Genomic DNA, 18,274 nt, shown 5'->3' on the forward strand with positions numbered 1-18,274 from the left:
TTTCACCATGTTAGCCAGGATGGTCTCAATCTCCTGGCCTCATGATCCGCCGGCCTCGGCTTCCCAAAGTGCTGGGATTACAGGCGTGACCCACCGCACCCAGCCTACATTTCTTCAGTATTTTGTTTTTATTGTAGACCTTAAATCAATCTGTCGTTTGCTTCAGTATGTTGTAAGAGACTAGCCAATTATTCCAACACCATTAATTTATGATTCTTTCTTTTAATCTTGACTGACATCCTGTTGGCGGATGTGTGTGTGTGTGAAGGAGAGAGAGAAAGAGATTGCAGGATTGCAGATTTGATTAGATGTTCAACACTAATCTCAGTCTCATTCCTTTGAAGTAACCTGTCTGGAAACCTATACCACTGTCTCTTAATTCCTGAAAATCAAATGTCTGTTTAGGTTTGTGTCTTGATAATTTTTCCTGGGACTCAAAGACCCTTTAAGTTTGAGGCATGACTTTTTTTTTTTTTTTTTTTTTTTTCAGTTCAGACAAACTTTAATTATTATTTGTTCAATTATTCTCATTCTCTTCTTCTTCCACCCACCTAATATTTGTAAGGTAGGGACCTGTACTTAGATCTTGTCTACCAATTTCTGATTTCTATCTCTCTAAATTTTTAGTCACTGTGGTGGGATTTTTTTCAGAAAACTAATTTTCTTCCTCAGCAATAATCATTACCATTTTCATTTTATTTACTAATTTTTCTAACTAAGACATTCAAAGGTTTCTTAAAACTTTCTTTCAGCAAGTCTTTCATTGTTCTTACTGCAATCGCACCTCCCTCAGATTTTGAAAATAGGTTTCTCCTCTCACTCTTCAGTGACTTCTCCCCAGAGGAGCCACATGCTCTAGACTGTTTGTTGTTTCTCCATCAAGGTTCCTAATAACCTTGAAGCACAAGAGCCACTTATCTGCCTCCTCAGGTCTGTGCATTCTTTCAGCTCAGGCCTAGGTCGGACTTCTGGGACTTCCAGGGCATCGGCAAATCTGCAGTCAGTGGACCACACTTCCTATCCCTGTTCTTGGGGACAATAAACAAAAGAGCACATGACACCATGATCCCTTAGTGAAGTGGCTGCTCTGTGACCTCCACAAATGGTAGTGCTCCACCAAGTCCCTAAGCAACTCAGCCTGTTGGGAAAGCCCCCATTTGTGTATGGCTGACCAAGGCCAAGAGAGAAAAAGCACAGCAGGCCCCATACAAGGAAAGGTCTCTTCTGAAGGCCTCAGGGAAGAGGTAGCCTCCTCTTCTAGGGTCCCCACCATTGCTCAACAGCCAGCCCAAAATCCTGAGCTGCTGATCTACTTCCCTCTCCTCAGATGCCAGAGGGCGCCTGGCAGCCTCACAGGTCCTCACCATGGGCCACTTACAGTTTCCTAAGAGCCTTCCAGCTATTGGGGCTTGGTGAAGGCAAGACAGGCCTCTGTTCTCACGCTCAGAGGCCACTGGTACTCAAGTGAGGAGAATGAGGAGGAACCAGGAGTGTGCACACAACAGCCATCTTCTCAGAATGGCTCCCGAGACTGCATCATCATGGCAATCCTAACAATGCACAGCAAGTGATTCAAACTCACAACTCCCTCTGAAACCTCGGCATTACAGACAGGGTAGGCCAATAAAATCACTTACCTATAACCAACAACCTGGAAGAACCAATAACTCTGATAATCAATAACTCCGGCTATGTTCCAGTGTGTTTTATTACAGAAGCATTAACAGATAAAAAGATGATGAACAGCATACCTGGATGATTTTAGGCAATACATCAACTCCATTTTTAGTGTTCTGTGTTGCAGTTAGATACTTTTTTTCCAAAAAGAAGGTTACAATCCACTTAATAAAAACAACACGAGCTGCCATATACGGAATTTTTGTACTGTAAATGTTCTCATTGTCTCGAGTTGTAGTAATGTACACTGGCTTTGGTCTCAAATGGGGGATGTCTGGTAGAAAAAAGAACACATGATTGATTAGGCTAATAAATCATAACATTATGTAACCCCTACAAATGTTTTGGTTTCCAATTAAATCCAATTTTTGGTTGTCTAAATAGCAATTAAGAATGAACAACTTCAATGATTAAAAATGGCATTTTTTGGTAGGCTCCTTTCTGATTCCACCTTGTGATCTGACTGAGAATGGGTGGTGATGGTGATTATTTATGTATCTATGATATACAGCTATGGAAAAACTAAGCTAACAACTATTTTTAACAATTTTGATAAATTATATGAGACTATAATAGTGAAAATCTTTTCACATACATTATACCTAATTTAATTTTATAGCTGGAACAAATGTAAACATATATATGAACTTTTAAAACATAATTTTAGGTATTTTAACATCTAACATTGCAGCGATTAAATCCACTGAACTTTAGAGTTTTATATCCTTTTCCCGTTAGATGAATCCAATGAAACAGAATCAATATCATCTACTTTATATTTAAAAGAATTCAGAAAGTCACATTTCATCTTTGAGGCAATCAAATGCTACCTTTTCCAAAGACTTAATAAGAAGTCAATTTCTCATTCTTTAAATTCCATAATCAATATGAAAATTACATGGTATTGGATTTGAGATACTACTTGCCATAAGTTCAACTCTCTATCTTAATAATTTTTGTATATCTGGAATACCTGTATAAGGCAGAAAAATTATCAACAAATAACTTTTAATCTAGCAATATTAACAATATACCATGTTTTCACAATGAATTTAGAGTACATATGAAATCAGAAACAAATATTGAAAAAATATTCACATATATATAGCTAAGGAAATACATGTCCCAGTGCCCCTAAAAGTCAGTAATTCTACATCTTTCAAAACGCACCAAGTTTTGGCTTCTCTTCCCGTGCGTGTGTGTGTGTGTACGCAAACACAGAACACACACAGTGCAGACAACTGAATCAGGTGACCATGTTCCCCAAAAGAGTAACATCTCATGTCACCATTTCCCCTCCAAAACTGTTTTTAATTATTCATTTGAACTACCTGTTTTAGATAATAGGGAGAGGAAGATTTGACGCCCACCTTCAACACTCTAAGGGATGCTTCTGTCCTCTGAGTCCTCATTTCTTACAGAAGAAAAAAACATTAGGTGCCAAATTAGAAATTCCTTTCTGTTTCCTAGTCCTCTGGGGCTTACTGCCCATAGCTTGTACAATCACCTAAAATTTGGTTCTCCATAAGCACCTGTCAGTAGTAGCTGCTGGATGTAGGACCCAGCATGAAAGAAAAGGCATACAATGGCAGCTATTTGCCCTGGGCTGGCCCCCAGTCACTGAACAAAGCCTGAGGTCACCATATGCCACCACCCACAAGGAAAGACTTTAGGAAATGCAGAGATTTTTACGTTAAAGGATGACAATATAATTATACCAAAAATATCATAAATACATTTCAAATTATTTCTGAGTACAGGAGCCACGGTTCCCTTTTACTGCTGTGAGCTGAGGTATATCTTAGTAGCTACAAATAATTAAAATCACTTATTAAGAAACTTTAAACATCTAATAATAAAGTTACCATTCAATACAAAAATAAAATGACTATTTTACTTTAAAATAATCAAAGGTCACTTTGAAAGAGACTGCATAGCTTTCCTTTGGATATCCTCTATACACGGCTCCAACAGTACTTACCAAGTACAGGTTTGTAGATGTTTGTTAACTTAGTAAATGATGGAAATAAATGAGGAAGATAATACTTTCGAAACAATGTAAAAAGAAATTTAAAACCAGTATCTTGATTCTCCTTATTCTTCCACTCCAAGCTTGCAGCCTTTGGATAATATGTGGAAAAGAACATATGTATATTTACATTTCAAATTAACATATACTAAACTGAAGTGTTATGTTACTAAAATTCCTATCCTAAATGTAAAAAATGACAAATATACTGACAATCATGTAATGAAATAATAACAAAGCTCAAAAGATGGCAGGAATGAATACTTCAAAACAAAACAGTAACTATGTTAAAAACAGCATTTTTACTGAGAACCAAACAACTCAATGACATCGTATCTTTTACAACGTGCTATAATATATCATGTCCATATTTTTTCTCTCTGTTTTTTGTAATTATCTAACATTTCTTGTGCCTTTAAAACATTTAGTCACGAATAATCAGGTGCTTTTTTCTAAACTCAGAAAAAGGCCATTTATAATAAATAGAAATTAAAGAAACAATCCTTCTCAAGAATTTCATCCAATGTTACCTACATGTAAAATCAATATCAAAAGGCAAAATCCATGGAATCTTGGAAAATGCATTCTCTGTATTAAAAAAATTCAAAGGCTAAGATAAACCAGGCATGCCAGTCCACTATGGATTAAGTTTAAATCTTTCATAGTGTTGAGATAATATTCTCCCTCTCAAAAACCCATCAGTGTTTGCATAGTGGGAGCACTCCAAAACTGCTCAATATATGGGACCATCCCTCAGGAGCCAGGAGGACAGCCTGGTTAAACAGGTGCAGTCACCCCCACATGATTTAGGGAAATATGGCCCTTAGAGAAGACCTGTCAGTGGTTCTTAATGTTTGTTAGACCACAGAGCGCTCTAGAGCAGGGCTTCCCAACTTCCTTCCTGACATGCCCACTTAGAAAATGAAATTTGTGTAGCACCTGAGGTAAAGGGATGAGATGCTTTGGCTACCCCAGGGGCAGCAGGGCTCAGCACCCATAATATGCCAAAAGCTGTGCTCTGAGAACTCATCTCAATCGACAGAAGAGAAGGCAGAAGGGAGGCACCGATATGCACCTAAAACTTTGCACACAATTAGAAGGTTCACAGTCTGCATGCAAACCTCTATCCTGTATCAATTCCATCCGCCTTATCTGAGGTCACACAACTCATTAGTGACACACCTAGAATGAGAACCCAAGGCCCCCAACACAAGTTCTGGATACTCTGTTGATTTTCCAGGACAAATGGAATGTTCAAACATTTCTGAACAGCTGGCATTTGAGATGCATCTAGAATGGGCCATTAGAGTTCAAATGTGGAGTTTCCAGAATATGAAAGCACGCCCCAGTCAGGTTTTCAGGATTTTGAAGTCCTGTGTTTCTGTTTCTGGCTAAAGGGAAAGGGGCAAGGAAAGGGGGACAAAATTGCTGAGTATTCAGAAAAAGCAGTCAAGTACTGAATCTTGAGAGATAGCAGAGAAAAGCACAGTTCCCTAAAGAAAACTAGAAAGGAGTGAAAGGAAGGGAGAAATGCCAGAGAAAATATCAGAAGAGGAGAGAAACTCACGAAGGAGGGGTAGTCAAATCCCCTCAAAGAACAAGGAGAGCAAAACCTGAAGTGTGCCCTCCTTCTGGGCTGACCCTAGAACCCTTGTGGTTTGGGGCTTGCCACTTTAGCAGTGACAGGGCAGAAGGCAGCTAACAGTGGGTGTCAAAAGAATATGAAGTGAGGATGCGAACTCAGTAGAGATTATTACTTCAACAACTCGGCTGTGAAGGGGAAGACAGATACTGGACAATACCCAGGACGAACTCAAGGACAACAGAAGTATTTGCTGAGAAAAAAGAATCAGAACATTTTATTCTAACTATTATTCAGAAATCTAGACCAGGGTCACAAATCTCCTATTAAAATCATAAACCAGTTACTTCAGTTCTGTATGCAATTGGTGCATATGAGAAAAAATAATACATGACATAAAGGAGGCCTGTGCCAATGGCATGAGGAGACTGCTCCATGTGCTTTCCTTCAGATCCCCTGATAACAGGTCTTCTCTGCCTATTCCTGTCCACCTGTTCAGCCTCTGGGCCCGCCTCCTACTTCAACCTGTCTTGCAAGCATAGAGATTAGGGGTAGGAAAGGAGTAAAGAGAGAAAAATGGTTTAAACACACTCACAAAATAGTACATACAGCTGGTCTTGCTGCAGTGACCTAAAAAATGGTACATACTCTGCACTTGCTGAAACATCACATAAAATCAACTCAAAGAAAAAGAAAAGGGAAAAAATACGGATATGCAGAGAGAAAAGAGGCAATATTTCCTCTTCCTGCTGAGAATAAACCCACCACACTGAAAAAGTCATAATTTTTCTCTGACCTGAATAACCATATACTTCAACAGTATTTGAAGAAAAAAGCAGGTTTGGTCCTCAGCAATCTTCTCCCCCGATATGGCTGGCAGGAGTGGAGTGATTTCTTCTGGATATATCTTTACTGAAAGGACAGAAAATGATGAGAGCTCATTCACCAAAGTTAAATTTTAAACAGAATTTAGCGTTTTAAAAATGGTCTCTATTAAAATACATCTCTCCGTCCACTGAAACTGCTCACACTGAGGAGCACACTCCAAGGCAGTGTGCCTAAAGGGCCTGGAAACACAGCCCAGATGCCCACGAAGCACCTTCTCCCGCTGCACCATTCTTTCCCTTTCGAATTCTGCTTTGGTCAGCCCAAGATCAAATGCCAGTCATTGAGCAATAGTGCAATATACAGTAATAAATCAATGGTCCCAACAGGCAAGTTCCTTGAAAACTCACAGGACACAAATGGCCACCGTTAATAGTCCCATGAGACCACTATTGTCTTTCCATAGATGCTGCAGGAAAATACACAGTGGCAAAATAAGATCCTGGTGAGCAGATGAATGTCCACTTATGAACAACAGTGATAAGAATAGACAGTAGCTTTGGATGGTGGAGTTTAATCTTATTAATAGCCAGAAAACCAGTCCAGACTTCCCATGTGTTTTTACTTCCTGCTACTGCCAACATCTGTCCCCTCCTATTCCTGCTTCCATCACTTCAGTAAATTTCTCCTGTCATCATTTCATATAAAATAAGCTCCAAGTCTTTTGATTCTAAGGTGTGTAAGAATCTACAGTGAATATGAAAGGGGAATAATTCCTCTTCAGACTCCATCAGGATTTCTATTCAAGAAAATGAAAAAGAAAGCATTTCTCAATGCTAAGTTCAAGAATAATTTCAACATGGGAGATCTGCTAACATAACTTACCATCAGCTACACTAGGGCTGGGATTGATGAGTGTCTCCAGTGTGCAAGGGCCCCTGGATGACATGACTGCTGGGAAACCAGGCACCAGGCAAGCAAAAATCAGCACCTGCTCTTCTGCACAGTTTGTCTGAAGTGCTTGAAGCCACAGAAGAAACAGCCTGATTCCTTCACATCTTATCTAAAAACAAAATTAAAAACAATGAAAATGAAACACTTACATGTCTTTACAGAAATGCATTACAATGGAGTATCAGTCTGAGAAAGAGAAACTACAAGTTAAAGGTGTGTTAGGTAGTACACCAAGTTCTTTACTTAGTGACAGATAAGCAAAGACGCTGCAATACAGCACGAGTTAAGAGCCAGGGTTCTAGAGCCAAAGTGCCTGGGTTCAAATGCAAGCTCTGCCACTTTCTAGCTGGGACCCACGGAGAACCACTTAACTTCTCCATGCCTCAGTCTCCCCATCTGTGAAATAAGGATAAAAGCATTTACCACAAAAGACTATGATAAAGACTGAGTTAACATATGTAAACCGAATAACACAATGGCTGACTCCCAGTAAGCACTATGTAAGTGCTTCCTATTAATAGTATCTTATTCTGTAAGGCAACAGTACCCATGGCCTCAATTATCCATAAAAACAATGACAAAGATAATCTCCCTCCAAATTTATATGTGCTATCACTATAATATAACATGTTGATAATGTTCTTGAGAATCAAAAGACTAGGAGCTAAATAAGACCTTGAAGACCTGGTTTAATGAGACACAGCAGCTCTCCTCATACCTTATGTCCCTATTCTATTTCTCCAACACCTTTGCCATGCTCTGAATTGCCAGCATCATGCTGTAGGAAACATCAACATAGGGAGATGTGTCCTTTTTCTTTCTTTACACTTCCAAATTTATCCCATTCCTAGAATTCAAAAGCACATGTCCCTCCATTTCTGTATTCCTAAATGACTGAAAAGATTATGTCAATTAAAAAAAAAAATAAGCAAAAGAGACTGAAAAAATGTCACATGCAGCTGAAAGATGTAGTGAGCTCCAAATGCCAGCAACTGGGGTGACTGCCTCATCTCCTTTCAATTAATTCAAGGTGGTGCTGACTCTGCCAGAGCAAGAACATTGCAAGTCAGACACAAGGCTTTGCCATAAAACCAAACCAAAAAGTGGAGAAGAGCCAAAATAAATAAATAAAAATATTCTGCTGACTCCCAATAGAAGTCAAAATACACTAGGACAGACACCCCAGCTGGTGACAGTGTTGCCCCATTAACAGAGTAAATTCACAGCGTACTTCCAAACATGCTCCTGGACTCCACCACTGCTCCACTCAAACCTCCATGCCTGCTCACACCTGCCCTCCTCTCGCCAAGCAGGTAAAATGAGTGGTAACATTACTATTCAGCCATCAGACTGAGAAGAGAGAAGAGAGGAGAGAGGAGAGAGGAGAGAAGAGAGAAGGCTCTATGTATATCTTTTTTTTTTTTTTTTTTTTTTGACGGGGGATGGAGTTTCACTCTGTTGCCCAAACTGGAGTGCAGTGGCATGATCTCGGATCACTGCAACCTCCGCCTCCTGGGGGAAAGCAATTCTCCTGCCTCAGCCTCCTGAGTAGCTGAGACTACAGACATGCACCAACATGCCCGGCTAATTTTTGTATTTTTAGTAGAGACAGGGTTTCACCACGTTGGCCAGGCTGGTCTCAAACTCCTGACCTCAGGCAATCTGCCTGCCTTGGCCTCCCAAAGTGCTGGGGTTACAGGTGTGAGCCACTGCGCCCAGCCAGCTCTATGTGTATTTAATTAAATTATATTTAACTGAACAAGAGGGAAGTTTCTATGAAATTCTATCACAAGTCTCTGATTTTTATATGTTAACTGTATTTAAGAGAACTAAACATAAATAAGGGTAATTATAAACACGAGATTAACAAACTGATAGGTTTTAATCATAACCTTATTTCTCTAAAATAAGAGGGACAAAATATAGAATCTACAGTGAGGCCAGGAATAACTCCTTTTTTTTTCAACATGTGAGAAACAGTTAACATATCAAGTTTTAAGAGGCTGTGATTGTTTAAGCCAGTATATATAGCTTATACAATATATTGTTTAAGCCAATATATTAGCTTATTAAAAGCATTCACACAACGTAATTAACTCCAAGTGAATTATCTTTCATAAAATATTCATCCCAGGCTGAATTTTTTCTGCCACTTATGTTTTAGCAAAATCTTATCTCAGCATCAAGAAGTATATGTTATAATAAAAGACATATCCATTTCAAAATAAACCAATTTTAACCTATAAATCTGCCACAAATAAATACTCAAGAGTGAGACCCTGTTGTTCTTTTCTCCCACAATGGCTCTCAAAATTAGTAAAATTAATTAGAGACAACCATAATTTTAACAACCAGGTTACCAAGATGGACAGAATCAAGCATGTGAGCTCTGAAGTTTAGAGGGGGACTGCTCTTCCTTTTTCTGATGATAAACTGAAGCAGTCAGTGCCTTGCCCATGGTCCCTATCCATACCCAGCAGAATCAGAATCAGAACTCAGAACTCTAAACTCTGAAGCCCAACCCATTTTCTTCTAATACCATTTAAAATGTCTCTCGCAATAAGGTATGATGTAAGAACAAAACCCTAAAAATATAATTTATCAATTAAAAATTAAAACTAAATCAAGTGGTTTTTAAAGATCTTTTTTCCAAAATAGCCTAACATTGTTACTTTGTGGCATTAACAAATTTAAGAATAATAAAAAATGCCATTACACGATAAAATAAATACCTTAGTAGAATTTCCAGTGTGTAGAAGCTTCTTTAAAGTTGAGCCTGAAAGTTTAAAATAATGAATTATAAATAGAGTATAAAAATGCATATCAAAGATCTATTTTAAGAAGAAAATATGTACTTATGACAAAAATATAATTTTTAAAAATTAAAGGAAGAAGGCTGACCTTCAGAAGCAAAGCAATGTCACAGAGGGAAAGACATTTTCAAGATAAAAGTACTTTAAGTATGTATCTCTTCAGAATTATTTTAAAACAGTCAAAATGATTGATATTAAGGTAAGCCAAATGCCCACAGTGGATTATGTGCATGTCTCTTGTTATGCATAAAATGGATGCTTTTTTTCTTTTTAAATCTCTAAAGGTAAAAATAATGTAAAACAACTGCTCACAAAACAGTTTTACAAGAACATTTTACAAATACTCAGAATGGCATGTTTCTCTCCTGGCAATGACAACCACATTTATGGGGTTTGGTCCATCAGTAAATCCTCTAGTAGAGCACTTTGGTCACTGTCAAGGAGGCAGAATTAAGGCTGACTCGGAACTCCAGTCAACTACAAAAACTTTGGTGCTGCAGTCCACTAGAATGAGAAAAGCTTCCCTTAGGAGGATGCAACACTATTACTAAGTCTTCTATAAGTGTGTTCATGACCTCAGTATGGAGAAATACAACCCCATCTAAATATCTTATGTAGCCTCTAAAACGGGATCTTAACCTCAAAAAAGGAGATGACCTTTTAAAATAGAAATATACTGAAAATCTGAGGCAAGATAACTTTCCTCTCAGTCAAATTACAGATCTTTTAAGAAAAAAATTACTTAGATCCTCTGATGAAAAAATTGTGATAGCTCTTTAACAAATTAGATATCAAGTATATTTAGTCCATCAATGAATTTCAAAGAGCTCCTCTAACAAGGGAGCCAGTGTTTTGACAACTGATACAAGCCACAGCTACATTGATAAATACATATATAATAATTAAATGAATACTCTCTGTAGAAATGCATTAGGCACAACAAAATCACTGACAATCTGAAGGAACCTTTTACAACAGTTCCACTGTTCGTAACACCTAACACTAGGGCTCAAAGGAAATTCATCATCATGACTCAGACTAGGTTCTAGCACTTAAATAACTAATAGCTTGTCCATGAGTGAAGGAAGCTAAAGTGTCTCCCCTTCCCCAACTTCTGCCTTCACCAAACCGTATCCAGTAGTTTTTGATCTAGAGCCAGCATTTACTAGGCTGGCTCCTTCTGTCACAGCTAAGGTTCAAGTGTCCATCTAGCCCACACCTTTCCTCAACCTGGGCCTTGTTCTTTATCCCCATGTTCATCCTTCTTGGACAGTTTGTTCTACCTCAGTTTAACATCTGCTTCATTACAGCTTTTGAGGACCTCATGGTGGCTGGCAGAGCCAACAGATACTAGACCTCCCAGGAGACCTAATGAAAAAGTCTGCACAGACAGTTCTCTTTCCAGCCATCTGGCTAATCCATCATCTTACAACATATTCTTGGAAATACTTTCTCCTGGCCATTGTGTGTGACTATTGGTGCTTGTTAGTCCTTCCCCTTCTTATGATGGGTCCAGCTTGTTTTTGGTAGTGGTGGTGGTGGTGCTTTTTCTTTTTTCTTTCTTTTTTTTTTTTTTTTTTTTGAGACAGAGTCTCACTCTGTCGCTCAGGCTGGAGTGCAGTGGCATGATCTCTGCTCACTGCAACCTCTACCTCCCAGGTTCTAGCAATTCTCCTGCCTCAGCCTCCCAAGTAGCTGGGATTACAGGTGCATACCACCATGCCTGGCTAATTTTTTGTATTTTAGTAGAGACAGGGTTTCACCATGTTAGCCAGGCTGGTCTCGAACTCCTGAGCTCAGGCATTCCACCTGCCTTGGCCTCCCAAAGTGCTGGGATTAAAGGTGTGAGCCTCCGCGCCCAGCTGTTGGTGTTTTTTAAGTATTTGGACTACCTACAGATGCCTATATCCACTGTTCCCTACACAAAGAGAAGAAAAATACATATAGAAAGGACATTACATGCAGACACCTAGAACATATGACCCATATTGGTCAATGGTCCCAAACTTTTTAAAATTAGTCTGGTAATTTGTTACAGCAGCAACAGAAAACTAATACATACGTATTTGATCTAGTCTATTCTGTTGTATTCAAAAACTCTTTTGTACATGTGAAGCAGTACAGCTTAGGAATTATAAGCCAGATTCAGAAGCTAGACTGCTTGGGTTCAAATGTAAGTTCTGCATTTATTAACTGTGTAACCTAAGTTAGTAACTTCATCTCACTATGCCTGAGTTTTCTCATCTGTAAAATGGGGTAACAGTATCTATCAGACAACTGACAGTGAGATTTAAACGAGTTAATATATACGAATGCACAGAACAGTGCCTGGTATGTGGTAAGTACATTTTTCATGCAAGACAGGGTATCAGCTATTCTCTAAGGAACTCTTTTCTAATTAAAAAAATATATGTATCAGCAAGAAAAACTTGTGCAGTGGGGCACAGAGCTTGAGGACTGGTGATAAGTACCTGAGAACCTTGCTTGGCCTCTGCAGGGTTTTTCTGTTTTGTTTTGTTTTGAGATACAGTCTCACTCTGTAGCCAAAGCTGGAGTGCAGTGGTGCGATCTCAGCTCACTGCAACCTCCACCTCTGGGGCTCAAGTGATTCTCATTCCTCAGCCTCCTGAGTAGCTGAGACTACAGGCATGCACCACCATGCCTGGCTAATCTTTTGCATTTTAGCAGAGACAGGGTTTCACCATATGGTGATCTGACCACCTCGGCCTCCAAAAGTCCTGGGATTACAGGTGTGAGCCACTGCACCCAGCCCTCTGTAGGTATTTTTTAAGGCCTTAAGTTCACAAAGATACTTCTTCTTTAACATTATCAAGTCATTTCTCATTTTGTTTTAATTTTTAAGTTCCTCTATATACGTCATGCCTGTGTGGATTTTTTTTTTTTTTTTTTTTTTTTTTTTGAGATGGAGTCTCGCTCTGTCACCCGGGCTGGAGTGCAGTGGCTGGATCTCAGCTCACTGCAAGCTCCGCCTCCTGGGTTTACACCATTCTCCTGCCTCAGCCTCCCGAGTAGCTGGGACTACAGGCACCCACCACCTCGCCCGGCTAGTTTTTTGTATTTTTGTAGTAGAGACGGGGTTTCACCGTGTTAGTCAGGATGGTCTCGATCTCCTGACCTCGTGATCCGCCCGTCTCGGCCTCCCAAAGTGCTGGGAATACAGGCTTGAGCCACCGCGCCCGGCCGCCTGTGTGGATTTTTAAACTTCTTATCCAAGCTATAATTATACCCACCCCACCTCTTCTATGCCTCATCAACCCTACTGGTTGCCACTTTATTGACCATGGGAATAACTGAAAGAATAAATAAGTAAATAAGATCTAATTACTTGGGCTGATTCTATGAATTTCTAATTTCTATTGGCTTTTACTACATTTTAACCATAAATATCCTTTAAATGTAAGTCTTACTACTTTTGAAGAGGCAGTAAAAATGTCAGGGTTGGGACTAGTGAGAGAAGAGTGTAGACCCTGAACAAAATTTAAGGGATACCAAAAAACTCATTAATCAAGATAAGTACTTTCATGCAATGGTTTTTAAAAACTGCATTTTAAAAATGAAAAGAATCCATAATGAACAATATTAAATTTTTAGGGAACCTGAGGGAAAAGAAAAAGGGTATACTTCTGTATGCGTGTTTCTATGTATTTTTTTTCTTTTACAGAGCATTAAAGTAGCTGAAAAATGTAAAATTGGGTGTATTAAAACTCATAGCATTAGTTTAAATATTTTATTTATAACAAAGAATGTATTATATTACTTTCCTGGCTCTGAAGAAAGCAAATTCATCAATGATATTTTCAAAATCTATTTCTTTGCTTCTCACTTTAAATTGGTAAGAATTGTCACATTTGACAATTTCTCTTTGACCAAGTAACAATCTTTTAACAATCTTTTAATAACATTTTCAAGACCAGGAGATCATACAGATATTTCTAACCTAAAACTTTAACATTATAAATTTTTTTCTTATGTAGTTTTAATTTTTTAAAACCTCCTTCTCAATATCATGCTTCAAACCAAATTACACACAACGCAATACACCACCAGCATCAAACAAGGAGCGAGAAAGAAAGAAACTCCCTCTGGTTGCTAGTATGCCAAGCCTGCTAGAAGAGACCAGTGGAATAGGAACAGAGAACTTCTTGGCACTACAAGATCCACACTAAGCATGAGGAACCAGCATTCCACTAAACATTTGAAATTAACATAAATTAGCTCAAAATGGATCAAAGACCTAAACTATAGAACTGCTATATGAAAACACAGAAGATCTTTGTGACTTTGAGTTAGGCAAACATTTGTTACACATGACACCAAAAGCATAATCCATAAAAGAAAAAATTGATTAACTGGATTTCTTCAAAATTAAAAGCTTCAACTTTTCCAAAGACACTATTAAGGGAATGAAAAGACAAGCCAGAAATGGAGAGAAAATATTTCCAAGGCATCTATCGGAGATTTTTTTTAATGGGCAATAGATTTGAACTTCACCAAAGAAGACAAAGAAATAGCAAATAAGCACATAAAAAGATGCTTAAGATTATTAGTCAATGAGATAACACTATCATTAAAATAAAAAGACTGACCATAACAAATGTTGAAGAGAACATGGAGTAAGTGGAACTCTTACGCTGCTAGTAGGAACATAAAATGGTACAACCACTTTGGAAAACAGTCTAGTAGTTAAACATCCACTGTTACATGGTTCAGCCATTCCACTCCCAAGAGACAGGAAACCATATGTTCACACAAAGACTTGAGTATAAATATTTATAGTAGCTTTATTTGTAATAGCCCCAGATGCTAGAAACAATCCAAATGACCATCAATAAGTGAATAAATTATGGAATTATGGTATATCCACACAATGGAATACTGTACTACTCAGAAATAAGAAGGAATGAACTATTAATTCATGAAATATGTAAATAAACCCTAAAATAATTATGCCAAGTGAAAAAAGCCAAACAAAGAAGAGTACATGCTTCATGATTCTACTTATGTAAGGCTCTAGAAAACGCAAGCTAGTCTACAAGGGCCAGAAAAGCAGATCAGAGGTTGCCTAGGGATGAGGTGAGAAAAGATGGGAGAGCGGGATTACCAAGGGGGATGAGGAAACTTTTGGGGGTAGTACCTATGTTCATTATCTTGATGGTAGTAATGATTTCGTATGTGTACACCTATGTCAAAACTTATCAAAATGTGCATTTTAAATATAAATAATTTACTGTGTATAAATTGTTAACCACCCCCCATAAATATATAAAAAAGATCAGCCGGCCTGGAAGTGATTGGGTCAAATATCAGGAGAATGGAGGACGTGGTCAGACAGAGATCAGGGTCTGAAGCCACAGAGGCACATAGGATTAGGGGTGGGGGCTGATGGGTAACTTGGCATGAAGGAAAAGGGCTAGGAGAGAACAAAGCCACGGGGGATGGGGGGGAAGGCAAGTGAGCAGGAGGTCAAAAGACATGGCAGCAACCAGGAGGTAGAAGGTGGCATGTAAAAGGGACAGAGGTTTCCACAGTGGAGATGGTGGCTAACGTCTGGAATTGGCATGGGAGAAAAGAAAGACCATGATCTCACCCCGACTCCTGAGGGAGACAGAGGAGCTTCAGACAAAAGTCAGGTTTCAGGTGGTCAGGGAGGTGAAAGAAAGAGGCTGAGGCTTTAGGGCTATTGTTTAAAGCCAGAAGAGGACCCCCAGAGGGCAAAACACAAAGAAGTGCCTGGGAGGGGAAGAAGCACAGAGCAATAATGGTAAAAGCACCCTGAGAGGGCATGGAAAAACACCAAGTGAGTCGGCCCCCATGCTACCAGGGGCATTAGTTCCAGACATCTCCTGGTGAACATGGAGGCACGTGGGATCCCTGATTTCACCTAGCCTGGCTGTGATGCACTTCAGAGGGAGTCCTGTGTGAAGTGCATAGGGAAACCCCGCTCTCTCAGGAAGAGTGAGCTATGGTATGGTCTGAATGAGGGCACCAGGGAAAGCTGCCAGACTCAGGCTCCCAAGGAAAGGATAGGACCCAGTGGGCAGTAGGGACCTTGAGAAATGAGACTGGTCAGAGCCTATGTTCACATCCCAGGCAATGTGGGGCCACTGGTTAGTCCCAGGCACAAAACCTGGAATACACTTAAAAAGTAAAAAACAAATTTTCAGCTTAGTTAGGCCTTTGGTTTTTACACTATGTATATAAAAAACCTAGGTGAACAAACTAGATTTAATAATGACTCATAAAAAAACATATGAGGTATTGCACACATGTGAAATTTCCAGTAATTGAGCCCCACCCCTTTAAACCTTTTTAACATTTTTTATATAAAAATTCATTTTTAACATTTTTATATAAAACATCTCTAATACAAAATACATCCTTTTACCTACCTGACAAATAATTATTGAGTTCAGGCATAGCACTACACACTGAATGAGATAGGAAACTTGCTTTCTAGAGGCTCCAGAGCAGTAAGTCTTCTTAAAGTGAACACACATATAACCTAAGTCCTCTGTTGACAACGCACAGCCTGCCCTTGTACCAAATATCCCTGGTTTGCTGCCAGTGCCATTCTTTGCCACTGCCTCACTCTGCATCAGTTCTAATTATTGCCCAGAGATGAGATGTCAAGCAGTCACCTTTATCCACCATGATTTACTGGCCTAAAAAATGACTTCAGAAAAAATTGGATAAACAATTTTTTTCTTTTGTAGTCAGTAATGGAACTTTACAAATAGTTGAGTTGTATTCCCTGGTCATCTTGCTCTCCAAACATCACTTGAAGAAATACCTCCAGATGCTTGGAATAATGAACCGGTGTTCATTTCACATTGCAAAACTTACGAGTTCAAATGTTTCCTCATTCAATGATTTAAAGCAAGAAGCCAGCCATTAAAAAACAAAACAAAGAGAAACCACAGAGTATCCCTTCCCTCTAAAAGCAGTTTTAAGAGAAATAGAATGTCTCTGTTTTCTACAGACAAAAATAAGACGACATGATAAGAAACAGACTTCAAGCACTGTGGTGGTTGATGTTTCAAATTATTTTCTTCCTTCTCGGCTTTTGAGACTCATAGAATATAGCAGTTGCCCTTATTTTAGGTTTCTCTGCTTAGTGACACTGTCATATGCAGTGTGGGACAAGAAGCATACTGCATCAGTTGTGTATAACCATGACTTCAAGGTTTTAACCCAACATTTCAGAATATCTTGTCCCCCACCAGCTGCAATAACATTTAACTAGTAAGACATTAGTATAGGAGTGTTCTTCCTAGTAGGTAAGGAATATTGCTACCTACAATGTCAGGCACTGGCTGGTGAGAAGGCCCCTCCTTGCCCAAGACTCAGAGGTTTTGTAAAAGTCCAGGATGCCAATGCTGAGGACATATTTAAAGCACATTCCTTTCCTTTGATACCTGGTATTTTCCTATAGTTTCTAAGTTTCTACAACAACTCAGTCAAGACCTGGACTGACTAATGGTAACAGTTTTAAAAATCCAAATAAACTGGAAATAATTCAATAGGTACAGTGAGGTATATATGTATATAATTACAAATCCATAATCTCTTATGGACCATTTCAAAATCCAAAAGATTATAGGAAAACTGAAGTTCTTCTGTGTAAGTCATTAGTGGACAGAACCTAATCTGAATTCATATGCTGGCAATGACTCAAATAAGGCTATCTTATGTGTAGATATTCCATTAATGGTACATATTCTTATCTTAAGCTATAGAAATAGTAACTTACATAGTTGGGGTGGTGGGGAGAAGGTGCTGCCCAGACCACTGGAAGTGTTATGTTAAGATTGTCTTGATGTTCTAACTTATTTGCTTCATTGTACATCAATGCACCACATTGCCATTCTAAAATCTGAAAATGCCTGATTCCAAAGCACATCTAGTAAAGATCACTGTAGAGGAGATGTGGACCTGTGTCAACACCCATTTCCACCCAATATGATTATCACGCAAAAATTATTTGTCTGAAAAGAGCCTGTTTGACTCTAAGTATATAAGCATCAGTAATAAACATGCATAATTTTACATGCAAATGCTCATATTTCAGCATTCTGAAATACTATTCATTCTGACCACTTTATAGCAACAACTTGTTCTGCACACCAGATAAACAACACATACTGCTATTAGATGGCTCAGGAAACTCAGTATTTGGCAGTCTCAACTGAGGAGTCTGAGGTCTCCAGTCATTGTTCTTGCTAAGATGCTGCCAAACTGGGTAAAAAGCTACTTGTACCAGCAATTTTAACCAGTTTATGTGGTATTAGGCAGAATTAAAATAATACTACACACTGCCTACTAGACACATAAAGTTTCACAACACAAATGCAAATTAATTTTCACACATAGTCC

The 18,274-nt window shown here is 38.8% G+C and overlaps 1 protein-coding gene across 4 annotated transcripts in view; it reads right to left on the reverse strand.

Annotated features, from left to right (window-relative positions):
- The window catches only part of RALGAPA2 (Ral GTPase activating protein catalytic subunit alpha 2), a 321,485-nt gene that overhangs the window by 241,939 nt on the left and 61,272 nt on the right, over positions 1-18,274 (reverse strand). For all 4 annotated transcript variants that reach the window (XM_050745426.1, XM_050745427.1, XM_050745428.1 and 1 more), the window contains exons 5-9: positions 9,800-9,843; positions 6,999-7,176; positions 6,085-6,200; positions 3,659-3,797; positions 1,752-1,951 (exon numbers count right to left, since the gene is read on the reverse strand). In XM_050745426.1, the coding sequence (XP_050601383.1) occupies positions 1,752-1,951; positions 3,659-3,797; positions 6,085-6,200; positions 6,999-7,176; positions 9,800-9,843 (677 nt within the window). The remainder of the gene's footprint in view (positions 1-1,751; positions 1,952-3,658; positions 3,798-6,084; positions 6,201-6,998; positions 7,177-9,799; positions 9,844-18,274) is intronic.

Source organism: Macaca thibetana, chromosome 10 (assembly GCF_024542745.1).
Source record: "Macaca thibetana thibetana isolate TM-01 chromosome 10, ASM2454274v1, whole genome shotgun sequence".
NCBI lineage: Eukaryota > Metazoa > Chordata > Mammalia > Primates > Cercopithecidae > Macaca > Macaca thibetana.